The 24,339-nt window shown below is 43.3% G+C and overlaps 1 protein-coding gene across 1 annotated transcript in view; it reads left to right on the plus strand.

The window, feature by feature from the left end:
- The window catches only part of NUP210 (nucleoporin 210), a 104,447-nt gene that overhangs the window by 62,328 nt on the left and 17,780 nt on the right, over positions 1-24,339 (plus strand). The window contains exons 21-31 of the mRNA XM_075939667.2: positions 3,918-4,046; positions 4,803-4,930; positions 5,758-5,893; positions 6,236-6,298; positions 6,950-7,129; positions 10,614-10,694; positions 11,954-12,085; positions 12,313-12,471; positions 15,192-15,283; positions 18,940-19,114; positions 22,850-23,025. Coding sequence (XP_075795782.2) covers positions 3,918-4,046; positions 4,803-4,930; positions 5,758-5,893; positions 6,236-6,298; positions 6,950-7,129; positions 10,614-10,694; positions 11,954-12,085; positions 12,313-12,471; positions 15,192-15,283; positions 18,940-19,114; positions 22,850-23,025 — 1,451 coding nt within the window. The remainder of the gene's footprint in view (positions 1-3,917; positions 4,047-4,802; positions 4,931-5,757; positions 5,894-6,235; positions 6,299-6,949; positions 7,130-10,613; positions 10,695-11,953; positions 12,086-12,312; positions 12,472-15,191; positions 15,284-18,939; positions 19,115-22,849; positions 23,026-24,339) is intronic.

Genomic DNA, 24,339 nt, shown 5'->3' on the forward strand with positions numbered 1-24,339 from the left:
ATGCTAATACCCTAAGTGCCCTTACAGCTCAGAAAAACTATCCCTTCGAGAGGTTTGAATGAAAGCGACGGAAACTAGCTGAGTTGTTACCATACACGAAATCTTATTGCATCTAACACATTCGTTCTTGAATAAGCAGCACATAAGAATGGTGAAACAGATAAACAGGAAATAAATCTGATGGGATTAAAGTTTGTATCTTTGAACGAGACTTCAAGAAGTAGTAACAACAAAGGAGTCTTAGGTGCTATTATGAAAGTGTTATGAAAACATAAAATTGTTCAGAAATAACACATAAAACGTAAATTGATTACAGCTGTGACATTACAATATTTGTTTTAAGTCAAAGTCACTTGTAAAATCTTCAAATTCTTCTAATAATGCTAAGGGAGAAAGATGTAATATTTTCTAACTTTTTAAAAGGATAATAGTATTATAGCTCAAGATGTAAAAGGGTGTTGTTGTTTTTTTAAGTATCAGTCCTAGTGGTTTGATACATTCCTCCAGAAGAAGATGCATTAAGTATTATTCAGCAGCTATGCTTGATTTCATCCAGCAATGATACATTTGAATTAGGAGTTATCTGCAATGAACAATAATATATATGTATCATTCTTTTATTGGGGTAGAGGAGAAATGTTATTGCCATGATTTAACATACAGAATTCTTTGTAAATGGCAACAAATTCAACAAAACTAATAGAATTGAGTATTAATAATGTCAGAGATGACTGTTCTTTGCTTGTAATGTGTATTGATAAAACACATCTCTGCAGAGCTGTAAAAAGAGGGAGTTTGCAGTATTTTCACAGGGAGACAGTTTCAGCTATAGGGGGAAAATTTGTTATTCTAAGAAGCTGAATTTATTTTTGAAGTTTCTGCAGTTGGTCTCAGTCTTTAAAATCTCTTCAGTCAGATCTCCCATGTGGCTACAGGAATATGCCTGATGTGTTCCTATGAATGTCATTCTGGAATGTTAGACTTTAAGGGTCTGTTCTTGAAGTAGTGGGTGCTCCACTTCATGTGCATGAGTGACTCTTGAGCCCTTGATTGGAGATTTTCCGCTAGCAACGTCCATTTGGCCTGCATAGGTGCTCTGTACAACCGTATGCTCTGTACAACCGTATGCCACATTCTGCAGGCGTATCGAGTTGTGTGGGCTAATTGCTTTCATTTCCTTCTCTACCACCTCAGCATGAGACCAAGCTCTAGCGTGTCCACCTCATGCATGCCTCCCCTATTTTATAGGTAGTTCAGTGTTTTTAGGTGTTTTTAGGTAACTGTTGTTAGTATAAAATGGGTAGTTGTGAGAGGTTTCAGTTGTTCCTCTCCCCATTTGTTTTCCATCCCCATTTCTTCTGGGAAGCTTACTGGAACTGGCCGGGTATACCTAGCTCACCAGATTTGAACGCTGTGTCTCTTGTTGGGAGGCTCTCTCGATGAGCAGCAGCCAGTGTAAGTGAATCCATTGCCTGGGAGAGTCACGTCTCCCAAAACCTTAAGCGTTGCCTGGCTCTACAGTATAGAGTTCAGAAGAATCAGAAAACCAAACTGAAGATTCTGATGAAGTAACACTCCCTTCAACCTGCTTCTGAGTCAGATCAGGAAACCATCTCTCTGGCCCACCCATCTCCAGGCAGATCCAGTATCCCTTCAACTTTGATAAGGCCTAGCCTAAAAAAGCAAAGGTCTCAGAGGTATCGGGGAAGGTTTCAAAGAAGTGCCGCTCAGCCTTCTACCACCAGCTCCCTAGAAGTCCTGGTCTCTGTTGAGTTTATGATGTCAGAAGCCTTGACTTCTCAATTTGGTGCCATGAAGGTAGAAGACTATTCTCCAATACCGGCAGAAGAGAGAGCTCCTGGAGCACTTTGGAGAAACATGGTGCCAGCGGGGCTTTAGTGCCATCTGTCTCCAGATCGGCACCATCTGTTTCAGACTTACCCCCGTGGGGCCTTCCCATTCAGATACATCTGTACTGATAAAATCAAAGCACACGCCTTTGGCCTCAGTACCTGTGGACTCCAGTACAGTAGTACAGCCCAAGTCAATTGCTGAGTTGATACCAACTCACACACTAGTGCAGGAACTCCATTGCTCTAAGGACTTATCAGTTTTAGATGAGCTGGAATCTCGCCAGTTCTCTTGGTGCCATGACCCTGGTCTCCAAATTACCAGTGCTTCCCAGTACTGCAGGATTCTCCTTCTTTTTCTCCCAGGCACCCTAAGGATCTTGAGGAAAATGAAGGAGACATTTGGTCAGCCTCATCCTTATCAGGATGGGGTTCTCCTCCACATTATTACAGGACCTCATACTTTAATAAAGACCTTCGCCTACATCAGTCATGATGAAATCAATCCTGCATGCCAGCTCCTCTTCTGTGTGGGCCTGCCCAATTTGCCAGACTTCCAGCTCTATTGGTCCAGAAAACCGGAGTCACAAAGTCTCCTCAGACAAACCCCCAGCATGAAGAAATCTTTGAGGAATAGGAGACTAGGGTGAACAAAGAGGCTACATCTCAAACCCCTATTTCTTTTTTCATCTCTGGACAATGCCGTCATGCCTTCGCCATCATCGATGGCCCACAGATTTAATAAGTTACAGGACAGTGTGAAGAAGATGTCAGACACCTTTCAGATACTTCTGAAGGAAGTAAAGACTCTCATCCTGAGCTCCTGGACATTTTGCAGTCAGCAGCACCCTCTGGAATTGCATTGCCTTTTAATGAAATGATCCTGGATCCATCAAAGACTGCATGGCCAATTCCTGCCATCACACCACCAACTTGTAAATAGGCAGATAAGAACTATTATGTTCCCCTCAAGGGCTCAGGATTTTTGTTTTTTCCTCCCTCCCCCATCTAATTCTCTGGTGGTGGATGCTGTAAACGAGCATAGCAGACAGCATTACTTCAGGTCTACCCCTCTTATGACAAGGACTGGAAAAGAGTAGACCTTGTTGAATGGAAGGCCTTCTCAGTCATGCCTTTCAATTATGGTTCACAATCAGACTGTAGGCCGGTAGGCATCCTGGAAGGGTTCCTCCGCCTCTGGCTCAGTGGGCAGCACGTCCGCCCCACTGCACAGCCTCTTAAAATAGTCCCCCAAATCTGTAGTCCTAAAGTTCAACTCCCGACCTTCTGTCAGGTCGGGGCGAGATGCAATTAGTCCAGGGTCCTGTCCTTTCTTCAGGCCGAGAGGGGAGGCAAATGTTCTGGCGCCCGGCCTTCCTTCCGGACCAAGTCACCGGTGCAGGGTTCACCACAGTCCCAAGGCCCGGGTAGAGCAGGCAGTAAACTCCCACAGTTTAGGATGCCCTAGCCCTCAGTCAGGGTGAGGCAGCAGCATTAGTCCTGCCACTTGAAGAGGTCCAAGCCTGCTTCCAGGCGGGGCAGTCCAAACACAGTATGTGCATTCCGAGGCCCCAGGCCTGTCACAGGCAGGGGCAGCAAACACAGTAACTGAGCTCTGGCCCTGGTGCAAGGTGGGGCAACAACCCAAACAGTAGTAGAGGCCCAGGCCTGGGTACATGCTGGGCTGCAAACAAACACCGTAGCCGCGGCGGGGGAGCAAGCGGCCCATTGTTTGTTTATTTTTTGGTCTGTCTTAAGGCATGAGAATACAGGACCGCAGGCTACCCCAGCATTAGGGCCCGTTATTGAACTTGGTATCAAGAAGCGATGTACGCTCCCTGAGTGGTATGAGATCTCACACACAAGCGTTACAGCTTTACTCTTGTATTGGTGGGTAAAATATCTGTCTGCCTGATACTTTGAGATAAAGAAACTTGCTGATGACTAAGACTTCACGGTCCAAATTGATCTGTACTGTAAGGAAAATTTAGACCTCAAGAAAACACAAATTAACATAAAACCATTAATAATTGCATCAACTAATAGTTTTTTCTTTTGGCATTTTAGGTATATCCTTTATTTCCAGGAACATTAACGCTAATGGTTCACGACTTGTGTCTGACTTTCCCTGCTCCAGCTCAAGCTGAAATCTATGTATCTGACATACAGGAACTGTACGTCCGAGTTGTTGACAAGGTTCGTAATTTTTCAGTAGCCAGTATTGTTTGCTGTCTCCATGTCATCGGCTTTTGTGCTGATTATTAACTAAGGCAGAGGTACACGAGAGGTAGCATAGTGTGGTAGTTGAGTCACTGGGTTCTGACTGGGGTTCTGTCCCCCTTTCTTTCACTGATCCGGTGTATGACCTTGAACCGGGTCTCTTCATTTCTCTGTACCATTATTTCCCCTTCCAAGTTTACCTATTTTGTTTGTGAGCATTTCAGGGTATCTGCCCAGCCTGTAGCTCAATTGATCCATGATCAGTTCGTGTTTCTAGGCATTACCGTAAATACAAATGTTTATGAATAAAAATATATTAATACTTCTGAAAAAATATTCATTCACATTGTCCTAATTTTCTTCGTTTAGGAGAGCCATTGTTTTACTCATATATTTTTTTCAAGGTCATTTCCTATATGTTGTAAAGAAAACATTTTACTTGCAAGTTTCTTATACATCTTATACAAAATAAAGTTTTGATATTTCTGGATTTTTGAATTATGCCCATGCCAGTTGAAACACCTGAATTCATTCATTTAATTTGATACTAATGATGCCTGGCAGTGAAGGCTGCATAGTACTAGAACCTCAGGGCCCAGTCTTAAATTTTTATTAGAACATTAAAAGTTTATTCCTCATCACAATAAAAAGACATTTATGCCAATAAATAAGAATGATGATTAAAAATACCTTTTCAGGGGAAAAGTCAATGATTATGAATATATATTGCAGGTGGAGATTGGGAAAACCGTTAAAGCTTATGTTAGAGTATTGGATGACTCTAGGAAACCTTTTCTGGCTAAATATTTCAGCGTCATGGATTTAAAATTGAGAGCAGCATCGCAGATTGTGTCACTGGTGTGAGTTGGTTCATGGTATTTTTTCATTAATTTCTAAGCAATTCCCTGTTAAGGGGAAGAAGTAAAAGTTATTTTGTGAAAGTATTTTCTTACGACAGTATTTGAATGGTGATATATTTTTAAAAGGCCTCCCTCCATGTTTTTACTCCCAATGAGAAAAGGCAGAAAAGTAGACTTTTTGTCTAGAAAGAAGTGTTTCTCTTTGGGGCCTGGCTGTGCTTAAGGTCCAGATTAAGCTAAGTGCTTGAGCATTTATTTAATTCCCATTCACTTTGCAGATCTGGGGCCTTAATCATGCACTGTAGCACTTCATTCCATTCTGAGCATCCCATGAAAAAAGAATGTGGAAATGATGTAAAGTGAATAAATGCCTGCCTGAAGATCAGTACAAGAGCATCAAACTCAGTGTATTGGGTTTTGTTACTGAGTGTCTAGAAATGGCAGAGCTGTATCGCCCGTATCATCTAGAACCCCTTATATTTTCTAACTTGAAGATAGATGAAGGTTTCAGAACTGCTATCACTGGAAACAGAAGCCTTCTGTATATTCTGATTAGTTAGGGTTCAGGCATTGTTGATGTAGCCTATGCATGTGCTGTGCTATCAGTACTGCATCCTGGCTGTAAAGGCACCCCAACTTCATGCAGGTTAGAAGTTCATATTCCCGCTGCTCCATGTTGAACAGAGATCCCTTCATATTGCTCTGTTTAGGACTGAGTCGCTTAAAACTCCTTGAGATGATAGATGAACCCCTTGTGTGCTGACGCTCTCTTACTAATGTGATTCATTCAGTGACCTCCCTAATTGATTGTATTGTCTTTGTTCCAGTCCTCTCAATGAAGCTCTTGATGACCATACCGCTGCTTTTCTAGTTCATGGTGTGGCCATAGGTCAAACCAGCCTCACAGCAACCGTCACTGATAAAAATGGACAAGAAGTCAACTCTGCTCCCCAACAGATTGAAGTAAATAACTTCACTTCTAATTGCATGTTACCTGAAATGCTTGTTGTGGTGGGGTGGGAGTAGTATGATGATAGTAATTTGGCAGCGTGTGCTTTTTTTCCCCCCAGTCAAATGCCTGGAAAAAATTAGTTTCAAAATATGTCAAAACACTGAACTCTAACGGCATTGGAGAGATGTAGTAGTCCTTCTCTGCAAACAGAGCTAAGGGCCTGGAGTTAACTGCACTTTCTAGAGGCTCCGCTTGCCCAGCTTAAGCAAGTCTCTACACACAACTCTTTGGAGGCATACTTGGTCAGAATTGGATAATGGCAAGAGTACAAATGTTTGTACTTTCTTTTCCAGGTTTTTCCTCCATTTAGGCTACTGCCCAGAAGAGTGACTCTGATCATAGGAGCAGTGACTCAGGTGAGGCATTTTTAGATTTGGCCTGCTATAATTCCTGTTTGAGAAGCTGTTGTAATATATCCTGTTGGAGAAGTGCTAACTGCTTTGCCTACATGATACCATCTTAATTTGTTTTTTTGGCAGATGTTGATATTTAGCTTGGTAACACAGCTACATTCATACCAGAACTTCTCTTCAGCACAGAGGCCAAATAAATATCTTCACACTTGACCACCTCTCTGTTTTAGCAAGTAACCAGAACAATGCTTTGACATTTATTTCACTCAAACAAAAAGCCAACACTCCTAGGTTGTCAGTAAACCTGTCTCAGTATAAAACGGAGAGCTGTGGGCTGAGTACACAAAGCAAGAATTGCTCCCTAAGTTCCTGGAATGGGGATGCATCATGCCTGTAGGTAGCTGCTTGTCCCCATGTCTTGCTCCTCATGCACTGGTCCTGCTCCCTGTGCACGTGTGTGAGGAAGATAGAGGTCTGGGTGTCACTGTGGGGAGTAGAGATGCCCACCCAATTGATTGTCAATCAACAGTCTGTGCAAAAAAAGGAAGCTGTGAGCAATCTTGCCTGCTACTGTGCACCTGTGCTAATATTAGCTAGAGAAGAGCTATGATGGATGCAACCTACTGATGAGCATTGGTCTCTGTGTAACTACAGATTACTTCAGAAGGAGGCCCTCAACCTCAGTCCAACATAATTTTCTCCATGAGCGATGAGCGGATTGCATCAGTGAACAGCACTGGCCTCGTAAGAGGAGAAGCAGTTGGAAATGGGACAGTAACTGGGGTGGTTCAAGCTGTTGATGCAGAGACTGGGCAAATCGTGGTGGTGTCACAGGTAACACTTCATTCTCTAACATTCCACAGAAACAGTTTATATTAATCTTGGTTCAGTACATGGACTGAGTCCAAATTCAAACACAAAATCTTGGGCTGATAACCCTACTGGTTGTATTGGGATAAGTTATTTCTCTCTTCCCCAGGTCAAGGTCAAGTTTGTACTGGGGGGGGAAGTCGAATAATGTACACAACTCCGGCTCTGTGAATAGCGTAGCTGGAGTCAACATACCTTAGGCTATGTCTAGACTGCAGAGCTTTTCCAGGATACCAAAAAAGAGGATATGTTCTTTTGGCATCTCTGTATTCCTTTCGGTGAGAGGAATAAAGGACGTTCCAAAAGAGGTTTTTTCCCAAAATTTGACCCTGTGTAGAGGGGCCAAATTTCAGAAAAGCCTCTTTTGGGGGAAAAAAAAAGCAGAAAAAGATACACAAATTGCATATTGCATATCTTTTTCTGACTTTTCCCTGCAGTGTAGACGTGGACTTAGTTTGAATTGCTGCAGCATCCTCACTGTGGGAGATCAATGGGAGGAATTCTCCTGGTGACTTCCCTTACCCAGGGACTGCTCCTGTTGGTGCCACTGGTGAGGTCAGTGGCCAAGCCTGGATGCAGGTGCAAGCAGGCAGGTAAAGGCCTGCTCCTAAAGCCCCTCCCCCCCCAAAAAAAACCTCCCCTTTTCCCCAAAAAAGCAGCACAGTGTTCTCTAGGGCTACATCTATGCAGCGGAGCTATTTTGGGATCTCTCTGGTATCCCAAAATAGCTATTCCGCAACTTAAGAGCAAGCCTGTTTTATTGCTGTTCTGGCCTCCCTGTAAATTTCATTGCACGAGGGATGAGGGATGTTTCAGAATAGCGCCTTTTTTCGAAATAGCTACACAGTTTGCATCGCACAAATTGCGTAGTTTATTTCAAGGTAAGGATGCTGTGTAGACGCACCCTAGGATATTGCACTTGAGGCTTATGGGTCTTTGTCTTCGCCTGAGGGTGGGCTTAGGGCAGCTACTGCACAGTGAAGTGCTTTGGCCTTTGCCGAAGGTGGGGTGGGGGGAATGGGACAGGGAGATTCCCAGGGGAGACCAGCAGAGGAGACAGATCAGAATTTTATTAAAAGGGTTTCCTGTGACTGTAGCTCAGGGACAGCAGTGTCTGGCTGTGGCTTCTGCAAGGATGTAGATTGAACTGGGAAGCCAAATCTTCTGTCGTGTGACCACCAGGTCTGGCCCTGTCTCACAGCTGCACTGCAGAGATAGAACCCAGTAGGAAATGAGAGACGATGCACGGAAGAGAAATCACCATTTTGCATCTATTTACCTCTCATTCTTACTCTCCTATTCTCTCTTGTTCTCCATTCCACCCTTCTCCCCCTCTTTCTCTCTCTCTTGCACTATTTCTCTCCCCGTCTGGACTCACTCACTTCTCTGCCTCCTGGAGATCCCATCTTCAGCTTCGCAGTCATCAGCTTTGCAGTCTGGGGCAAAGACTTGATGATTTAAGTAGTGCTGATGATATGCCTGCCACCGTACAGACATGCCTGAAAACGTGGCCTCTTCCCCTGGTAGTTTACAATCTGTGATGGGCTGTGACTCGACCATTGCAGCGCCTCTTGCTGGCTGTCCTGGAGATTAGCTCTGTAGGCCAGTGCGCCCTTTTCTGGTGATGTCTCTTCACCATCACCTCTGCCCTATGACCCACATCGTTCCCAGGACCACAGCTTCCTCTTCATCTGTGTCACACTCTTTTCCTCCTCCCGCTCCCCTTTCAGGGGACAGTATCGCAGTCTTTCTGTCCAGCCACTTCTCCAGTGGCACGTGGTCATAGAGGGGATCCAGGACCACCCACTACTTGGGGTCCCCGCTTAGGGACCCTGTAGATGGCCACTACTTACTGTGTCCTTTCCAAATCCTCTGTACATCTTCCCGGGCCACTGCCCTGTGGTCTCAGCACCCACTTTTCCCTTGTCTCAGGGTCTCAGCTTGCAGATCCTTACAGCTGGCCAGGAACTGCCTTTAGCTCCCTGGGTCTCTGCCTGCTGTATAGCTATGTCTTGGTTCCCCTTGCTGTCCCTCACCTGCAAGGCAGCCAGTCATCATTCCTCAAGCCCCAGGGAGTGTCTTCAGCTGCTCTGCAGCCCTTCTTATACGGGCCAGTCCAGCCCTGATTGGTTGCTCCTTGTAGCCCCTCTTCAATTGGCTGTTTTTTGCACAGCCTCCCAATGGCTTCTTTAACCCCTTATGGGATAGTGTGGGGCAGACACCCCATAACACAATCATCATGAAGTATGCCTGTGTGAGGCTTTTCACTTGGAGAACATAAATCCTCTCATGTTGCTAGAGCTCTACACAGCTGGATTTTAATGTGTCCTTTAATGGACAAGCATTCTGCACTGAGTTGACTTTGATTTGACATTGGATTTATAGCGTATTGATTTATATCAAATCTGTGGTTTCATCTGTTGTGCTAGAGGATTGCAGTTAAATTACAAGGATGTTTTTTCCTTCCAATTGTTTTTCTGCAAATTTGTTTGTTGATTTTTATAGGGGAGAATAAAAGAAAACAGCCAAGTCAGCAGTTCATTACAATATGTGGTGGGGGAGCACTTGGTGTATTTTCACACTTCCACTTTAATCAGGATCATAGAAATAAAAATATTATACAAAATGAATCATTTTGATTTCTTATTGCAAAGAGATTTCTGTCACACTTTTAAAAATATATATTCTTTTAAACTTTAGCACTTGGTATGAGAGAGGTTTTGAAAACACACATGACAGTGAGACCCATTTGTTATGGGGAAAAGCATAATGATTGTTTCCCTTGTCTCCCGTTTGTCACCTGTTGCATCATAAAATGAGGTGTTTGACGAGCTTGTGATCTCTGCTTGCAGTCAGTGGTACCAGTCTTTCAGTTCACCAGACAAAAGCTATGCCCATCAGTGCCTACTGCCTCCCATTTATTTATATCTTAAGCTGCTCCAACCCCAACCTTGTAATTTTGAGGCGGCAGTTCAGCGGTTCACCTGATTCTGCACTGAGCTCTGTGCAGACACAAGGATCTGCTGTGTGAACCTCAGAGGAGGGAGGTACGATCACGTTTAATTAGTTAACAGGTTAAACGTAAAGTCTAACTGGTAACAGATTAAAGCGGGGGGGGGACGGGCCTGTTACAGCCTGATGAGCTGGAGCATTCCCTCCCAGCTGCCACGGCCAGGCTGGAGCGGGTTCGCAGGCTGCAAGTCAGCAGCAGCCTCCCATAGGCAGAGGTAAGCTGGCAGTGCTTCTCCTCCCCACTGAATACCCATTCTCTCCTCCCCACCCCACTGGCGAGGCTGCCGACTCCCTACACTAATAAAGGGCCAGCCTGAAGTCCCTGCTTTGATATGTGTAGGATGAGAAGTTGGCATCTAGCTGATGCTAAAAATCTAGTTTACAAAGGTCTTTAAATGAAATGGTCTGTCACTTACAGAGCTTCTTTCCTTTGTAGGATAAAGTGGAAGTTGAAGTGGTACGGCTTGTGGCTGTTAGAATCCGTGCACCCATTACACGAATGAAAACCGGCACCCAGGTTAGCTGAAATACACGTAGCAATCTTTCTCTCCCGCTCTTGTTGGTTTTGTTAATTTTGATATTTGATTTTCAAAGGGAATGTGTTAATGAGGACTACAAAGAAAAAGTCAATCGTTTACTTGCAAAGTATTTTCACACCAACCAACCAACCAATCAAAGTTCTAAGCTTGACCTAGTGGAATAAAACATTAATTCATGATTTTTTTTAATATTGATGAAATGGTGACACAAATCTTCAGTCACTTCTCTGTTGTCCTGGACATTTTCCTATTTAACCTCATCAGCCATTAATTGTGCTACAATAAAGTACGTGCTCTTACACCCACGCCTCTTAACTTTTATGGTAGCTGCTCCTTTAAGACAGTGTTTTTCCAGCCACAAGGAGACTCTGACCTCTTTCAAGAGAGGTTCAAGCAAATAATGTGCAAAGAAGAAGAAAAGGAATGTTATTTCTGTTCTTGCTGTTAGAGCCAGAACTCAGTGTAGAGCCAAAATCTGAGCAATCTGCCATATTGGCAGGATCACCAGGAAATCTTTTCAGGGGAGATGAATTGTCTGGACCATTTTCCTTTCAAGAAAACAGGTAGTAGGTCCACTCTATCCAGTGTGACTCTAATATTTCAAACTACGGGATCTCAACCAACTGCTTTGAGCGACTATTTCAGTCTTAGTCACGTCACTATTGGGAAGCTGTGGCGGATACTTAGATGAAGGAGGGGGTTGGCGTAATCAGTACAGAGGGGAGAATGCCTGCTAGGGGTGTGAAGCTTTTACTGGAGAAGTGGTAAACCCCACCCTTATTTCAGGGGGCTGCTCTAGTCAGGCTGGAGGAGCCCCAGCGGGGGAAGGTGCATTCCAGCGCAGCAGAGGGGTGGGAGCATTCCAGCCAGGCTGGCTCACCCTTGCCTCTCTAAGTGGTTAGCCAATTAAACAGGACTTTACATCCCTAATGCCTAGTCAAAACAGTAGAGAATGTGACTCCTCCATATGGCTAGCTGCTGAGGCTTCTGATTTAAATGAATCCGCACTTGGTTGCCTCTTACAAAAGGGAATGGTCCAAAACTTTTTGATGCAAAGGAGTATTGTCATTATGAGAGTCCTATACATGGTATCACTTTAAAGGTGCGCTTGGTAACCCTATATTTAAAAAAAAAAAATCTTGAATAATCTTGTACATTTTTTAAGATTACTTTACTGTGTTTCTTCCTTACTTGTGTTGCAACTTTTACAAGCAAAGCTCTGTTTGCCTGCTTTCAGATGCCAGTTTATGTGATGGGCATCACCAGTAATCAGACTCCTTTTTCCTTCGGCAATGCATTGCCAGGATTAACGTTTCATTGGTCTGTCACCAAGAGGGATATTCTGGACATCAAGACCAGACACAACGAGGTGATTTTTTCTATAGGCTCAGAAATTGTTAGAGATGTGTGTCCCCCATCCCACCGCCACATCTTTTTTCTAAAGATGCTGAACTTCTCCAGGATGGAAGTTGAGAAAATCTGTTGCATGCATTTGTTCCAGGGGATGTTACCCATGTCAGGGTCAAAGATGATGTTCCTTTCTTGTCCATTCCCAGTATTTCCTTGAACACAGTTAATAGATATTTCCTATTTCAGGCATCTCTTCAACTTCCTGCAAAATATAACTTTGCTATGGATGTTTATGGCAGAGCGAAGGGAAGAACAGGACTGAAGGTTGTTGTGAAAGCCCTTGATCCTACTGCAGAACAGTTTCACAACCTGGCAGGGGAACTGTCAGATGAAATCCAAATTCAGGTAAAATGATCTGCTCACTTGTCTCACTTTAAACACGAAACTATTAATCGTTATTACAGGTCTGAATTAAATACTTTAGAGCAAGGAATGCAGAGGTTCCAGTTCCAGTCTTAGTCCCCACTAGATATTGGTGCATAGGTGGCATCTCCCACTGTGATGAGAATAGATACCCACCTATTAATTTGGGGTAAGCCTTGGGCATTCTGACCCGGATGGTGCCTGAGTGTAATTTTGTTGGGCAGTATTGGAAGTGATTTTGATTGGCTGTGGTATTAAGAAAAATTAACCTTTAACATGCTGTGGCAAGTGGCTCTTTCAAATTGCATGTTAGGTGGTCTCATTAAGATTTAGATTAATGTTGTGTGGTGGTGATGCACAATTACTGCAGGCCATATCACTCTGGACTTCAATGCCATTTTACCAGTGTGGTCTGCTCCAGGTAACACAAATATAGACGGGTTTTCTTGGTAGTAACCCAGATCCATATTATGCCATCTAGATTCACTCAGAGAGAGAGAATTTCTCCTCCGCCACCCTGTGGTCCACAAAAGGTGGTGTTTGGGGGACAAAATATCTCTCTCAATGGGCCAATAGGGGAGAACATCTCCCCGCACTGGACTTTACCACAAATGGGAATGATCTGAGCAATACGTATTAAAAACAATGCACAGAGGTCTCACGTGTCTTTATAAACCAAAGGGACCTTCATTGTTGGCTTTTGAAACCATGAAGTACAGTCACGGTTGCTATGAGCCGGGAACAAATGTGGAGAGAATTCTGTGAAGACATGTTAGAAGAGTATACCGTTTTAGTCAAGCGTCTAGACTCATTGTGAAGAGAGAGAGAATTTCTCAAGAAATGAGATACTTTTCTTGTGAAGAAGTGGGGGGGGGATGCTGGGTAAGCTGTGCCTGGCTTTTAATGAGAGGTACTGAATCTTCCTTCATTCTCAAAGTGCCCTTTGCACTTTCACCTTTGCTCCCAAGTCACTTTGTTTCAAATGTGCACAGTACAGCGTTACAGACAAGTTATAGACATCAACAATTTGCGAGGTTTTTTTCTTCTCAGTTTATTGGCCAGGAAAGGAACCACATAGAATTTACTGGTGGTCTCCTGAGAGCTGACTGGTGTCTTGGTGCTGGCTCTGTCTCTTTGCTTCAGTGTCTACATCACATGACAAAAACATTAAAAATGCAGCAGGGGACTTCATGTTTCTAAGGAAGTTATCCCAGAGATGTTGTGTGATCACTAATGAGAGAGGAGTGGCCCATGTGATTTTTGGATGCAAGGGACTAGGTGTCCATAAGACCATCTCTATCAAAATGTTGCCCACGCTGTGAAAGAGCTTGTAAATCCCTGCATAATATTTTAGTCTGTAGCGTGAAAAATGCTTCATCTTTTGAAAAACCATCTCTATTTATATTTGCAAAGAAATTGTCATATATGAACTGCTTTGCCCGTGTTTAGAGATTGGAGGCCCGCTCCTATGGAAATTCATCATGTAAAACTCACACTGAAGTCAGTAGTAGTTCCATCCAGCCCTTCCTTACACCCTCCAAAAATAGTGTGGGTGCATATAGGCGTGTGTATACAATAAACTGATGAATGAATTGCTCCATTTAAGCAGACTACAGCATGATGGCATATCCTGGTAGTGAGAAACAATTAGGGCAATACAACTTCCATGTTTGTAGAAGTGTGACATAAGCCAGAACCTCCATATGTAATATTTAATCTCCTGTTTCTTTGATTTGTTTCCATTACATCATATTAGGGATGTGAAAGGTTAATCGGTAAGCATCATGCTTAATGAGTGATGCCTACTGGTTCCCGTTAACTGGTGGGGGCTGGAGCAGCTCCCCACCTGCTTCGGACAGGAGGCTGTTCTAGTCCTCTGGGGCCCGCTGTGCACGGGGGCTGCTCCAGCCCGGGTATGGCAGGCAGGAGGGCTGCTCTAACCCAGCTGTCCCCCCTTTAATCGGTTAATGGTTAAACATTGTGTTTAATCAGTTAACCAATTAAATGGGATTTTACATCCCTACTTCCATTTAACAAGCCTATTTAAAAGCTGCTTTTAAATTTTTATTTTCAAAAGATTTTTAACACCTGATTGCAAATTCCTTCTAATGAATTAAATCCAAATCTACAAAGCTAACAAAAATCCAAAGGTAAACATGCAGCTTTCAGCTTTTCAGTGCTCTCTCTCTAGAGATCTAGTCCACCCAAAATAAATTGAGAAGCCATACTACCCTGATAACCTAAATCTCTGTATCTGCAAAATAAGCCAATTACTACTTGTCCCAACTATGGTGGACACAGAGAACATTTGATCACTATTCTCTTTGTATCAGCCCCAAATATACTTGACGATTGTTATAAGATCCACTCCTCTGTTGTCTTTTCTCGAGAGCATATACACCCAATTTGCTTTGAACCTTTTCTCAAAGGTCACATTTTCTAAACATTTTGTCATTTTTGTTGCTCTTCTAGGGACTCACATTTGTTCACAACATACCTGTAGTAATGCACAACTTGTTAATCCTATATATTAAAATATAGCTAAGGCATTAGCACTACAAAGCTCAAAACAATTATTCTTATATCCTTTGTGTTGTGTGGGGTTTTGTTGTTGTTGTTGTTGTTCCTTTTGTTTTAGAACAGAAAGAATAAATAAATGTAAAAGCTCTGAGCAATAAATAAGACTATTTTTTATTTTTCAGGTATTTGATAAACTTCTTCTGGTTACTCCACAAGTGAATGCAGAGCAGATCTTAATGTCACCTAACTCATTTATTAAACTTCAAACAAACAGGTAAGTGGTGATTTTTTTCACAGTGGGACCAGGTGTCAGCTTTTTATTGAAGCTAAACTTTATAATATTAGACATTTAAATTAATTTTTATTTTGCTGTTTCATTTTTTTTAAAAGTCCTCCTGTGCATCCTTCTTATATTGAGGGATTTGTCTAATTAATAACCCTTTATCTTCATATTTATTTTCTGTCAAATCTTGTACAAGTCTTTCCTTGTTAGAAAGCTCTAGCTAGACAGACATAGAAGTCTTGGTTTTAAGAGGTGCTGGGAATGTGTAGCTGCCATTCACTAAAGTTTTGGGTACTCAGCACTTTTGGAAATGAGCTCCTTGATGTTCTTCTGACTGAGAGTCCGGGACTAGATTGTGAGACCAGAGAGTGTTTTACCTATAGATCACAACTTAAATCCACTGATTGTTGGTGGCACATCTTGTTTCTATTTAAGAAACTTTCAAGCCACCATGGTAAAGTCTGTATTATTTTTAAAAATAATAAATACTGTATTGATTTTTGTTTCTTGGGATTTTTTTTACATGTCCAAGCCACTTAAAGTATAGTGTAAAAATAGCAACTGTATTCTTTCTTAATGTGTTCAAGCTTCAGTCTCTACTATTTAGAACTAAGAAAAAGGTTGGGTTTTTTTGTCTGGCACAGCTGTGATCCCTGGTAACTCTGGTGGTAGTTACAGAGGTGTAATGGTGGGTATGGGTGCGGCCCCAGGGCAGGATTTTTGCCTTGCATTTGGAACTTAGTTAATAGCTCTCATGATGGCCTGTGAGTCAGAAAATAAACCTGCTGTCATGCCCACTTGCTAACACTACCTATGCAAAGCGCTAGGGACTGAAAAAAAGCAGATACATTTTTCCTACAAAAGTCCAGGAGCAGATCTGCGGCGTAAGGAGGTGCATTTTTTATAGTCTCTTTTCAAAGCATTGTTTTTTAAACTAATTTCAGGCTCGATATGGTTCTTAGTGGGTAAAAGTTTCAAGTGTGGTACTAGTAAGGACAGCTACTTTGCATGAGGAGGTTTACCCAGGAGATGAGGACAGCTGGTGTTTGCATCACTGCTTTCTACAGAGGAGATAAAATTCCAAGTTTTACCATGTCTCCTTGGCTGCATCATCATGACAGTGTATACATTAATAAATCAAACTCCAATCCTGGTCCTGTAAATACCATGAAATTAAGGATCCCCTCTCACTACCCCCCTCCCCAAATTAGCAGAATTAACAAGATGCTTTCATACATGACCATTCCTATGAGTTTAATTGTAATCTTCCTTCTCCCTCCCCAGTTTCCCTCCTTCTCTTACTATCAGCCATGGTGTTATTTCTAACCCCTCCCATATTGTTTCTAACCCTCGTATTATTGTTCATGCAGAATAGTACCTTACTCAATATATAACACTATTGGCGTCCTGAAGCTGCTCTTGACATAAACTGAGTGAAAGCATCAGAATCTGCTCTTTAGTCTATAAGTTCTTAGGAGCAAGAACTACGTGCCTAGTTCCATCCATGGCCTAGAACACTTGGCATGGTCAGTAAATTAAGATAATCCGTTTGGCTCCTTGGACTTATCTGCTGAAGGCTTTTTGCAGTTTGCTATGAGCAGCTGAGGGCCCAACCAATGGAGAAGAATTTCTATTGCATATCTTCCACAATGGTCAAATCAGCTCTGCTGTCCGGTACTCTGCATCCTGGGATATGCCTGGCATAGTCCAGGGTAACTGCAGGTGCTGCCCATGCCCCTCGTGGTCCCCCAAGGGCATGGGCAGCATGTCGAATAGGCAGGGGGGAGCTGAGACTATTCAGTCAGCCCGAGTGGCCCCACCCAGGCCCGCTCCTGCTGCTCGTTGGCTGCAGCCCAGGCAAGATGCTTCTGTTTTGGAAAGAAGCTGTCTGGGGCTGGAGCTAGAGCAACTGGCACAGGATGTAGCTGAGGTTGCCCCATGCTGGGCTGTGCCAACCAGCACTCCAGGGTTGAGGAAGGGAAGGGACATGCACCATCCGCCACTCTGGGACTTGGAGAGGAGTCTGCAGGCGGCCCAGTGCTCTGTGGCTGGAGAAGACTGCTGAGGGCGGGGAAGAGGAAGAGGCAGGAGGGCCTCAGTGGAAGGGCAGGGCTAGGCTGGGAGGTAGCCTCCCTGAGCTAGTGGTTCACCCCACTTCTCAGGCCCAATCATTCTCTTGGCTCCCAGTTGCTCAGCTATCATCTCTGTAGGCAGACACCCACCTGTCTTACCCTCCTGTCTGGAAGTTTTCCTCACTCTCCTGTTCCTGCCTTACCCAAGCATACTACCTGCAAGCAAGGCTGCCTAACCAGGCCAGCATCTGTGCTTTGCTTTTTCTCCAAAGGCGATGAGCAGTATAATTGTCCATAATGCCAAGCTGCCATGCAGCTCTTTCTCAGCAAGCTCATTTATTCCTGAGATGCAAACGTTACAGAGAAAACACATAAAAGCCATTAAAAAAACCTACACGTGCTAAACGCTTACCATAGGTCACCTCTCAGTCTAATAGGTCAAGTCCTTCTGACTCTTTACTGGATCAGAAAAGACCCTGAGTCCGCTTAAACTCGGACTATCGATCCAAAAGTCCTTTGTCTGTCGGCCTCAGGAGAATCCAGTTTGAACTAGTGTATGTGGGTCTTTCCATGAGGTGATGTAGGGGGCAAAGGGGAAGGACTTCCGTGCTTCCTAGAGAAGCTATGGTAACCCTTCTGCATGAAGACTAATGTAATCATACATAAACCATTCATTTAAACCAGTGGACCCTAAAGATACTCCACTTCACATCATCCCCCAGAGAGGTTACATACCATCCCAGCCCACAATAACACATGAATGCAGACCTGTTGAGGAGAGAGAGCTGTGGGAAGTTTCGAGATCTGCCACAATGCCAGCAGAAACCGTTCATTCCATGGTATAAGCAAGCCTGGCACTTGTACTATTTGACTTGTCAAAGAAGGGCTATCAGGATACAGTTTTGATTTTGGGTTCTTCAGAAGGAAAGTGCTATATTCTCAGCTGAATGGGAAAACATATGGGGATGGGGAGAGGGAGGAGAGAAGTTGTTTATAAATACTGTAGAACATGTGTAAGTGGTTCTTAAAAACATCCAGTGAGTCAGAGTGTCTGCTAATTAGAGTTTGCATGTTTGCTCACTTTATTTATTAATATGCTAATACCGTGGAGAGTGCTGTTCCAAAAATTAACCTGGGTATACAAACAGTTTCCAGGAAACTCATCAGAACTACTTAGTCATGTTCTTGTCTTATCTCCACTACCACTGTTGACCCTGGCAGACTAATCTGCTGCTGAATACCTGTTGATAGAAAATGTCTGTGAGAGCCGCATGCTGTACCCTTATACATTAGTATTCTGAATCAAGTTCACATCAGTGAGTGCTGACACTGCAAGGTAGCGGACAGCAAGTGGATTTTAATATATGCCCAAGCACAGATAAGACTTTTTCCAGGAAGGCTTGAATCGGGATCTGAACACTTGATTCTTCGATTAGATTGCAGTGCTTTGTGGCTTTATAGCAAAAACATGATACATGCACACATCAGGTAGCACTAGTTTACACTTGGTTTAAATAAATCTTGTTGAAAATGTAGATTCATTTTTTTAAAGCTTTCTGTTTTTGCTTTGTCAAGGGACAGAGTAGCTTCCCTGAGTTACCGTGTCCTGGATGGCCCCAATAAAGTTCCTGTTGTACAGATTGATGAGAGAGGCTTTCTGAACTCGGGGTCCTTGATAGGATCATCAACAATCGAAGTAATTTCCCAAGAGCCGTTTGGAATCAACCAGACCCTTGTAGTTGCTGTTAAGGTAGTATTTTTCTCTTTCTCTTCACTAGAGTCAGAACACCATTAAGGCTAATGCAGTTTTGTCTGTTAAAAACATAGTCTCCTATGACATCAACTGGATAAAGTCAGTTTCACCTTTAAATTCTGCAAAGCGTAAAACGCATAGATTAACGGTCAGTGCGATGTTGTTTTTAACAAGGTGTAGGAGTACCAATTCGGTGGTGGTCAGGAGTATTAAAATGTGCATCTCCTCACAACAGAGAATCCTAAGCCTCAGCACAGTTCACCAAAAAAAGTGCCTGTGAGTTGCACGTGCACTTCTGTGACAGAAAAATGTCCTAACAAATCCTCTTCAGAAATGTTTTCTTTTGAGAAGTGTTTGATACACTGTAGCTACTGACATCTATCATAGGCAGTTCGTTTCTCAAGGAGGGAAAAGGGATAAAGCCGGCTACAGTGATGAATACAGTGTCAGCTACAAGGTGACTAACAGTGGTGCTTGAATTTTCAGCAAGTGTCTGTGTTGTGCAGAAATCTCATTTTCTTTCTTCAGCTTCTGAGTCCTGAAGCTCTTAACAGACTTTTTCTATAGGGGATCAACACAGGAGAGTTTTAGCTTCAAATTTAGGTGCTATTTGATATTCTTAGTAAGCTAGGCAAGAAGCATGTCCATTGTTGGCACAAATTGCTTGTAATGCTAAAGTTCTTCGACGTGAAGGCACAACAATTATAGTTCTAACTGGCAGCTTGATGAGTGTTCTTTCGTTATTAAATTGCATGGATTTCTGCTTGAGTATATTCATGCATCTTTTTATTTCTGTGGGTACAGATGGCTCTTGTATCTACCTTGCACTTTCTACACTAAAGTAATACTAAAGAGTAGATGAGCTTTGTTGTTTCCCACCTCCCGAATACTCTGCTGGGTCCTGATCCAGTGCTCGTTATAGCCACAGAAATAACTCCCTTCGATTTTCTTGGGAGCTGGATCAGATCCCCTGGCTGGCCTGTTGCGGTGGTGGAGCTGCACTCTCTCCATTAATTCTGTCCGTCCATGATGCCAGCAAACTGCAAGGCTGAAGATTTAAGACTATAAGCAATTTGGGGCAGGAGCTGTCTTTTCTTTTCACATCCATACAGCTTCTGCCATGACCTGTCTGCCTATCTTAGGTACTTACCTAGCCTTGTTACCATCTGAACTCCGTATATCTTTAATGGGATTTGTCCTCACAAGCTCCCGATGAGGTAGGAAAGTTCTATTAGGCCCATTTTACAGAAGGGCTATTGAGACACAGGGAAATCAGGTAACTTGGCCAAAGCCGCACAGGGAGGCAGAGCAGAAAATGAACCCAGGTCTCCTGAGTGACAGTAAGCTAGTCCTCTAATCACTGGGCTATTCTTCCTCCAGCTGGCTACACAAATTAGTCAACCTGCATGGGTATTTTGGCAGTCTGCTCAGGAGAGGCTGTATTACTGAAACAGACCGAGGCAATGAATGCAAGGAGCAATATATTGTGCCGGGGCTTTGTGGGGAGGTAAACTCCACACTCACTCACATGCTATCTGGCTCTAGTTGACCCAAACATCAAAACATTAATGCTAGAAATATTCAGAAAGCTGAGATGTTCTTAAAAATAAATAGCTGATTGCTTCAATATTAGATTTAGCAAGTGGTGTCTCTTGCAGACTTGATTTTGAGACTGTTACGTAAAGCAGGCCTGAAAGTCTGTCATGGAAAATGGCATGTTTGTTATCTTGTTACATCAGTTAGTTGGGCAGATGGCCGTATGCACTAATATTTTAGCTTATTACATCAGCTAGTGGAGTCGACAGCTGTACATACTGATATTTTAGCCATAGTTTTCGGACTCACCAAAGATTCAGTTTCCTTGAGGCCAAAGCTGTCCTTTCCTTTTCGAGTTCTGACATGTACATTTTGTGATAAAATGTAAAACTCTGTTATCAGAGCCTCTTAGCTCAGAAGAAGAGACTTTCCTAGGAGGCATGCTTAAGGGGGGGTATTTTAAATACTGTTCTTTATACAGTTGAAGCTTGTTTTTTCTTCCTTTATCCTTCCATTATTTATTTTCCAAAAGCTGGATCAGAGCGAACCTACATTGTCTCTTGATTTTTGACAGCTAGCCTAGAAAAGTCAAGTGAGTTTTCCTTTTATTAATTAATAATGAAATATATTTCCACAACAAATCATGTGTGAATTCAGCATAGCAAGAATGATTCCCTGCAGGTAAGTGCTGATGCAGAAAGAGCCTTTGTTTTTGTATAAATGCTTGTTTCTTAAAAGAGCTTGAAGGGAGAAGCAATGGCAAACCCATTTTCTTGGGCAGGGAGACACTGAAGCAGCAAAATGCAGCCTGATGACCAGTCAGGGCTTAGCAGATGCAACATGGTCCATAACTGCCCACCCCAATGAGGCAGGTCATAGGAGAGTTGACTTAAGAGTACCCTGCAGCATCAGACATGGGTACTCCCTGGGAACATCCTCGCTAAAATGCCTCTGGGTATGTCTACACTCCCACCCTAGTTCGAACCGGAGTTGCACTTGAAGCCCGGGATTTGAATTTCCCGGGATTCATTTGCATGTTGCCGGGCGTTGCCATTTTTAAATGTCCGCTAGTTCAGACTCCGTGCCCCGCGGCTACACACGGCACGGACTAGGTAGTTCGGACTAGGCTTCCTATTCTGAACTACCGTTACTCCTCGTAGAACGGGAATAGGAAGCCTAGTCCGAACTACCTAGTTCGTGTCGCGTGTAGCCGCGGGGCACGGAGTCCGAACTAGCGGACGTTTAAAAATGGCGGCGCCCGGCAACATGCGAATGAAGCCTGGGAAATTCAAATCCCGGGCTTCATTTGCAACTCCGGTTGACTACATTACCACCCTCGTTCGAGCTAGGGTGGTAGTGTAGACATACCCTCTGAGATGCAGCATAGAACTCCCAGCCAGCTTTGCTAAAGTGTAGCCAAAGCAACTTTGTAGCTAAAGTTGCTTGAAATCCACGTTGTGCCTTTCCAGTCCTGGGCAATTCAGCCCCAATGTAGTAGAGTCCGCTCAGGGGAGCTGCCTGAATTGCAAAGGCTTCTTTCTCCCTGGCTGCCCATAATCTCCACTGTACTGCAGCCACACCCCTCTAGGACAGGTCTTGAGAGGTGGTCATTTGAAAGAAGCCGTATAGCTATCTTGAACTGGAGGAGGTCTTCTTACTGCTAAAGCGGGGCCTTTTAAAGTCCCTTTATGCCACTCCAGCCCTTTTGCTTGGGGTAGAGGGACTGGAGCAGATGTTACAATCGTATCACTTGTTCATGTGTACCTCATGCAGCACTCTCCCAGGGGCTGACATTTTGGGGCTGCATAATCTTTGTATATCCACATTTGCTGGGGAGAAGTCTGCAGGTTACTAGCTGAGTTGTAGATCTGTTTAATGTTCGGTTTTGTTTTACTGGATAACCACATCATCTGTAATTGTGTTCATTTGTTACATGTCATTATTCCTTCTCAGCTCCCGGTGCTATACAAGCAAGAGATACTTTGCAAGGACTTGATGAAATACAAGTCCTATGTGAAATTCAAAGCTCCATCTCTCAATGCTGTTCTAATGTCTAGACTAAAAACAGCATGGTTCATAAAGAACTCTACATGTACATATGTCTGAAAATTATTTAAATGGCTTTATTATTGGTACCACCACAAGCAAGTGAGAAGAGCAACTTACAGAATGTTGTAATTTATAAATGTCTTACAGGTGTCTCCAGTTTCCTACCTAAGACTCTCTATTAGTCCTGTTCTGCACACTCAACACAAAGAGGCTCTGTTGGCTCTCCCACTAGGTGTGACATTGACCTTCACAGTCTATTTCCATGATAACTCTGGAGATACCTTCCATTCACACAATTCTGTGCTCAATCTTGCAACCAACAGGTAAGAGTTTACATCAGAGTGCTAATTATAGGGGCAGCAAATTTAAATGATATGATGTATTATACCAGTTGTGGTACCTGCTCCAGCAAAAGAAAGCTATGTCAACACAAGAGTGACTGTACTTCTGGTGTCAGGATTGGGACTGTTGATTGGTTCCTGAAAAGTGCACAGCCTTCAAAGATGGGACATCTATTGATCTCATAGAGCTGGAAGGGACCTTGAGAGGTCATTGAGTCCAGTCCCCTGCTCTCATAGCAGGACCAAGTACTGTCCCTGACAGATTTGCCACAGATTCCTAAATGGCCACCACAAGGCTTGAACTCACAACACTAGGTTTAGCAAGACAATGCTCAAACCACTGAGCTATCCCTCCCGCGAGGGTACCAGTTAGTCACAAGTATTGAACTGACAAAATGAAGTCATGCCTACGGAAAGGGCTAGTGGGAGCTGTGGATGTTTGTGTTTATGCTTCCAATGATTACGAACCACTAGGTTGTATGCATTGTTGGCCTATGTAACTGGTTGATCTAATTAGTTTTGGCCTTACCCTTCCTCTCCTTCCTTCCTCCTGCCATTTGTCGTACTCATTGCAACTTGTCTTAAATTAGGTGGTAGGATATTTGGAGAAAGGGCTGCGTCTTCAGATGTGTTCGTACCATCTTTAGCAGAATGGAGCTGTAATCCCAACGGGGGCTTTTGGGCACCACCAGGATACAGTTAAAAATCATATTTGAACAGTGGGATGTTCGTCAAATTTCCCCTCAATTACTGCACAAAGTTTGCCATCCACAGGATTCCTCGTGTAAATGCTAGGATGAGAGTTGTGAGGAAAGGAAAGCTATGGTTTTTTTTTTGTCTTTCCTGCATTCATATAGAGGTCTCTTGACATTAAAATAGTCAGGAATGTGCAGTGGTGGTGCATGTGCATATCTCAGTAGTCGTTTGAAGACACTGACCTAGCAGAGTTAAGAAATTGTGGCTGACCTGCTGTATTCAATGTTAGACTCATTCATAGGGTTTTCATTTTATTGCTTCTTTCCTTTGTGAAAAAATGAAAGAGGCTTGTTGCATCTCTTAAAGAGCTTCTTGACACGCTAGAAAATGATCTATTAGGTCATAATGACCTCATGAGTCCCTCTTCTGAACCCATATTTATAGACTTTACAATCAGAAGGGGCCACCATGATCACCTTGTCTGACCTCAACACACTGCAGGCTAGGTATGTTACACTTAGATTAATTAACTAATCGACTAGTCGATGGGATTTCTATCGACTACTTGATTGGTCTGTACGGTGCCTGCCGGGCTCTTGC

Source organism: Pelodiscus sinensis, chromosome 11 (assembly GCF_052426305.1).
Source record: "Pelodiscus sinensis isolate ZL-2025 chromosome 11, ASM5242630v1, whole genome shotgun sequence".
NCBI classification, from domain to species: Eukaryota; Metazoa; Chordata; order Testudines; family Trionychidae; genus Pelodiscus; species Pelodiscus sinensis.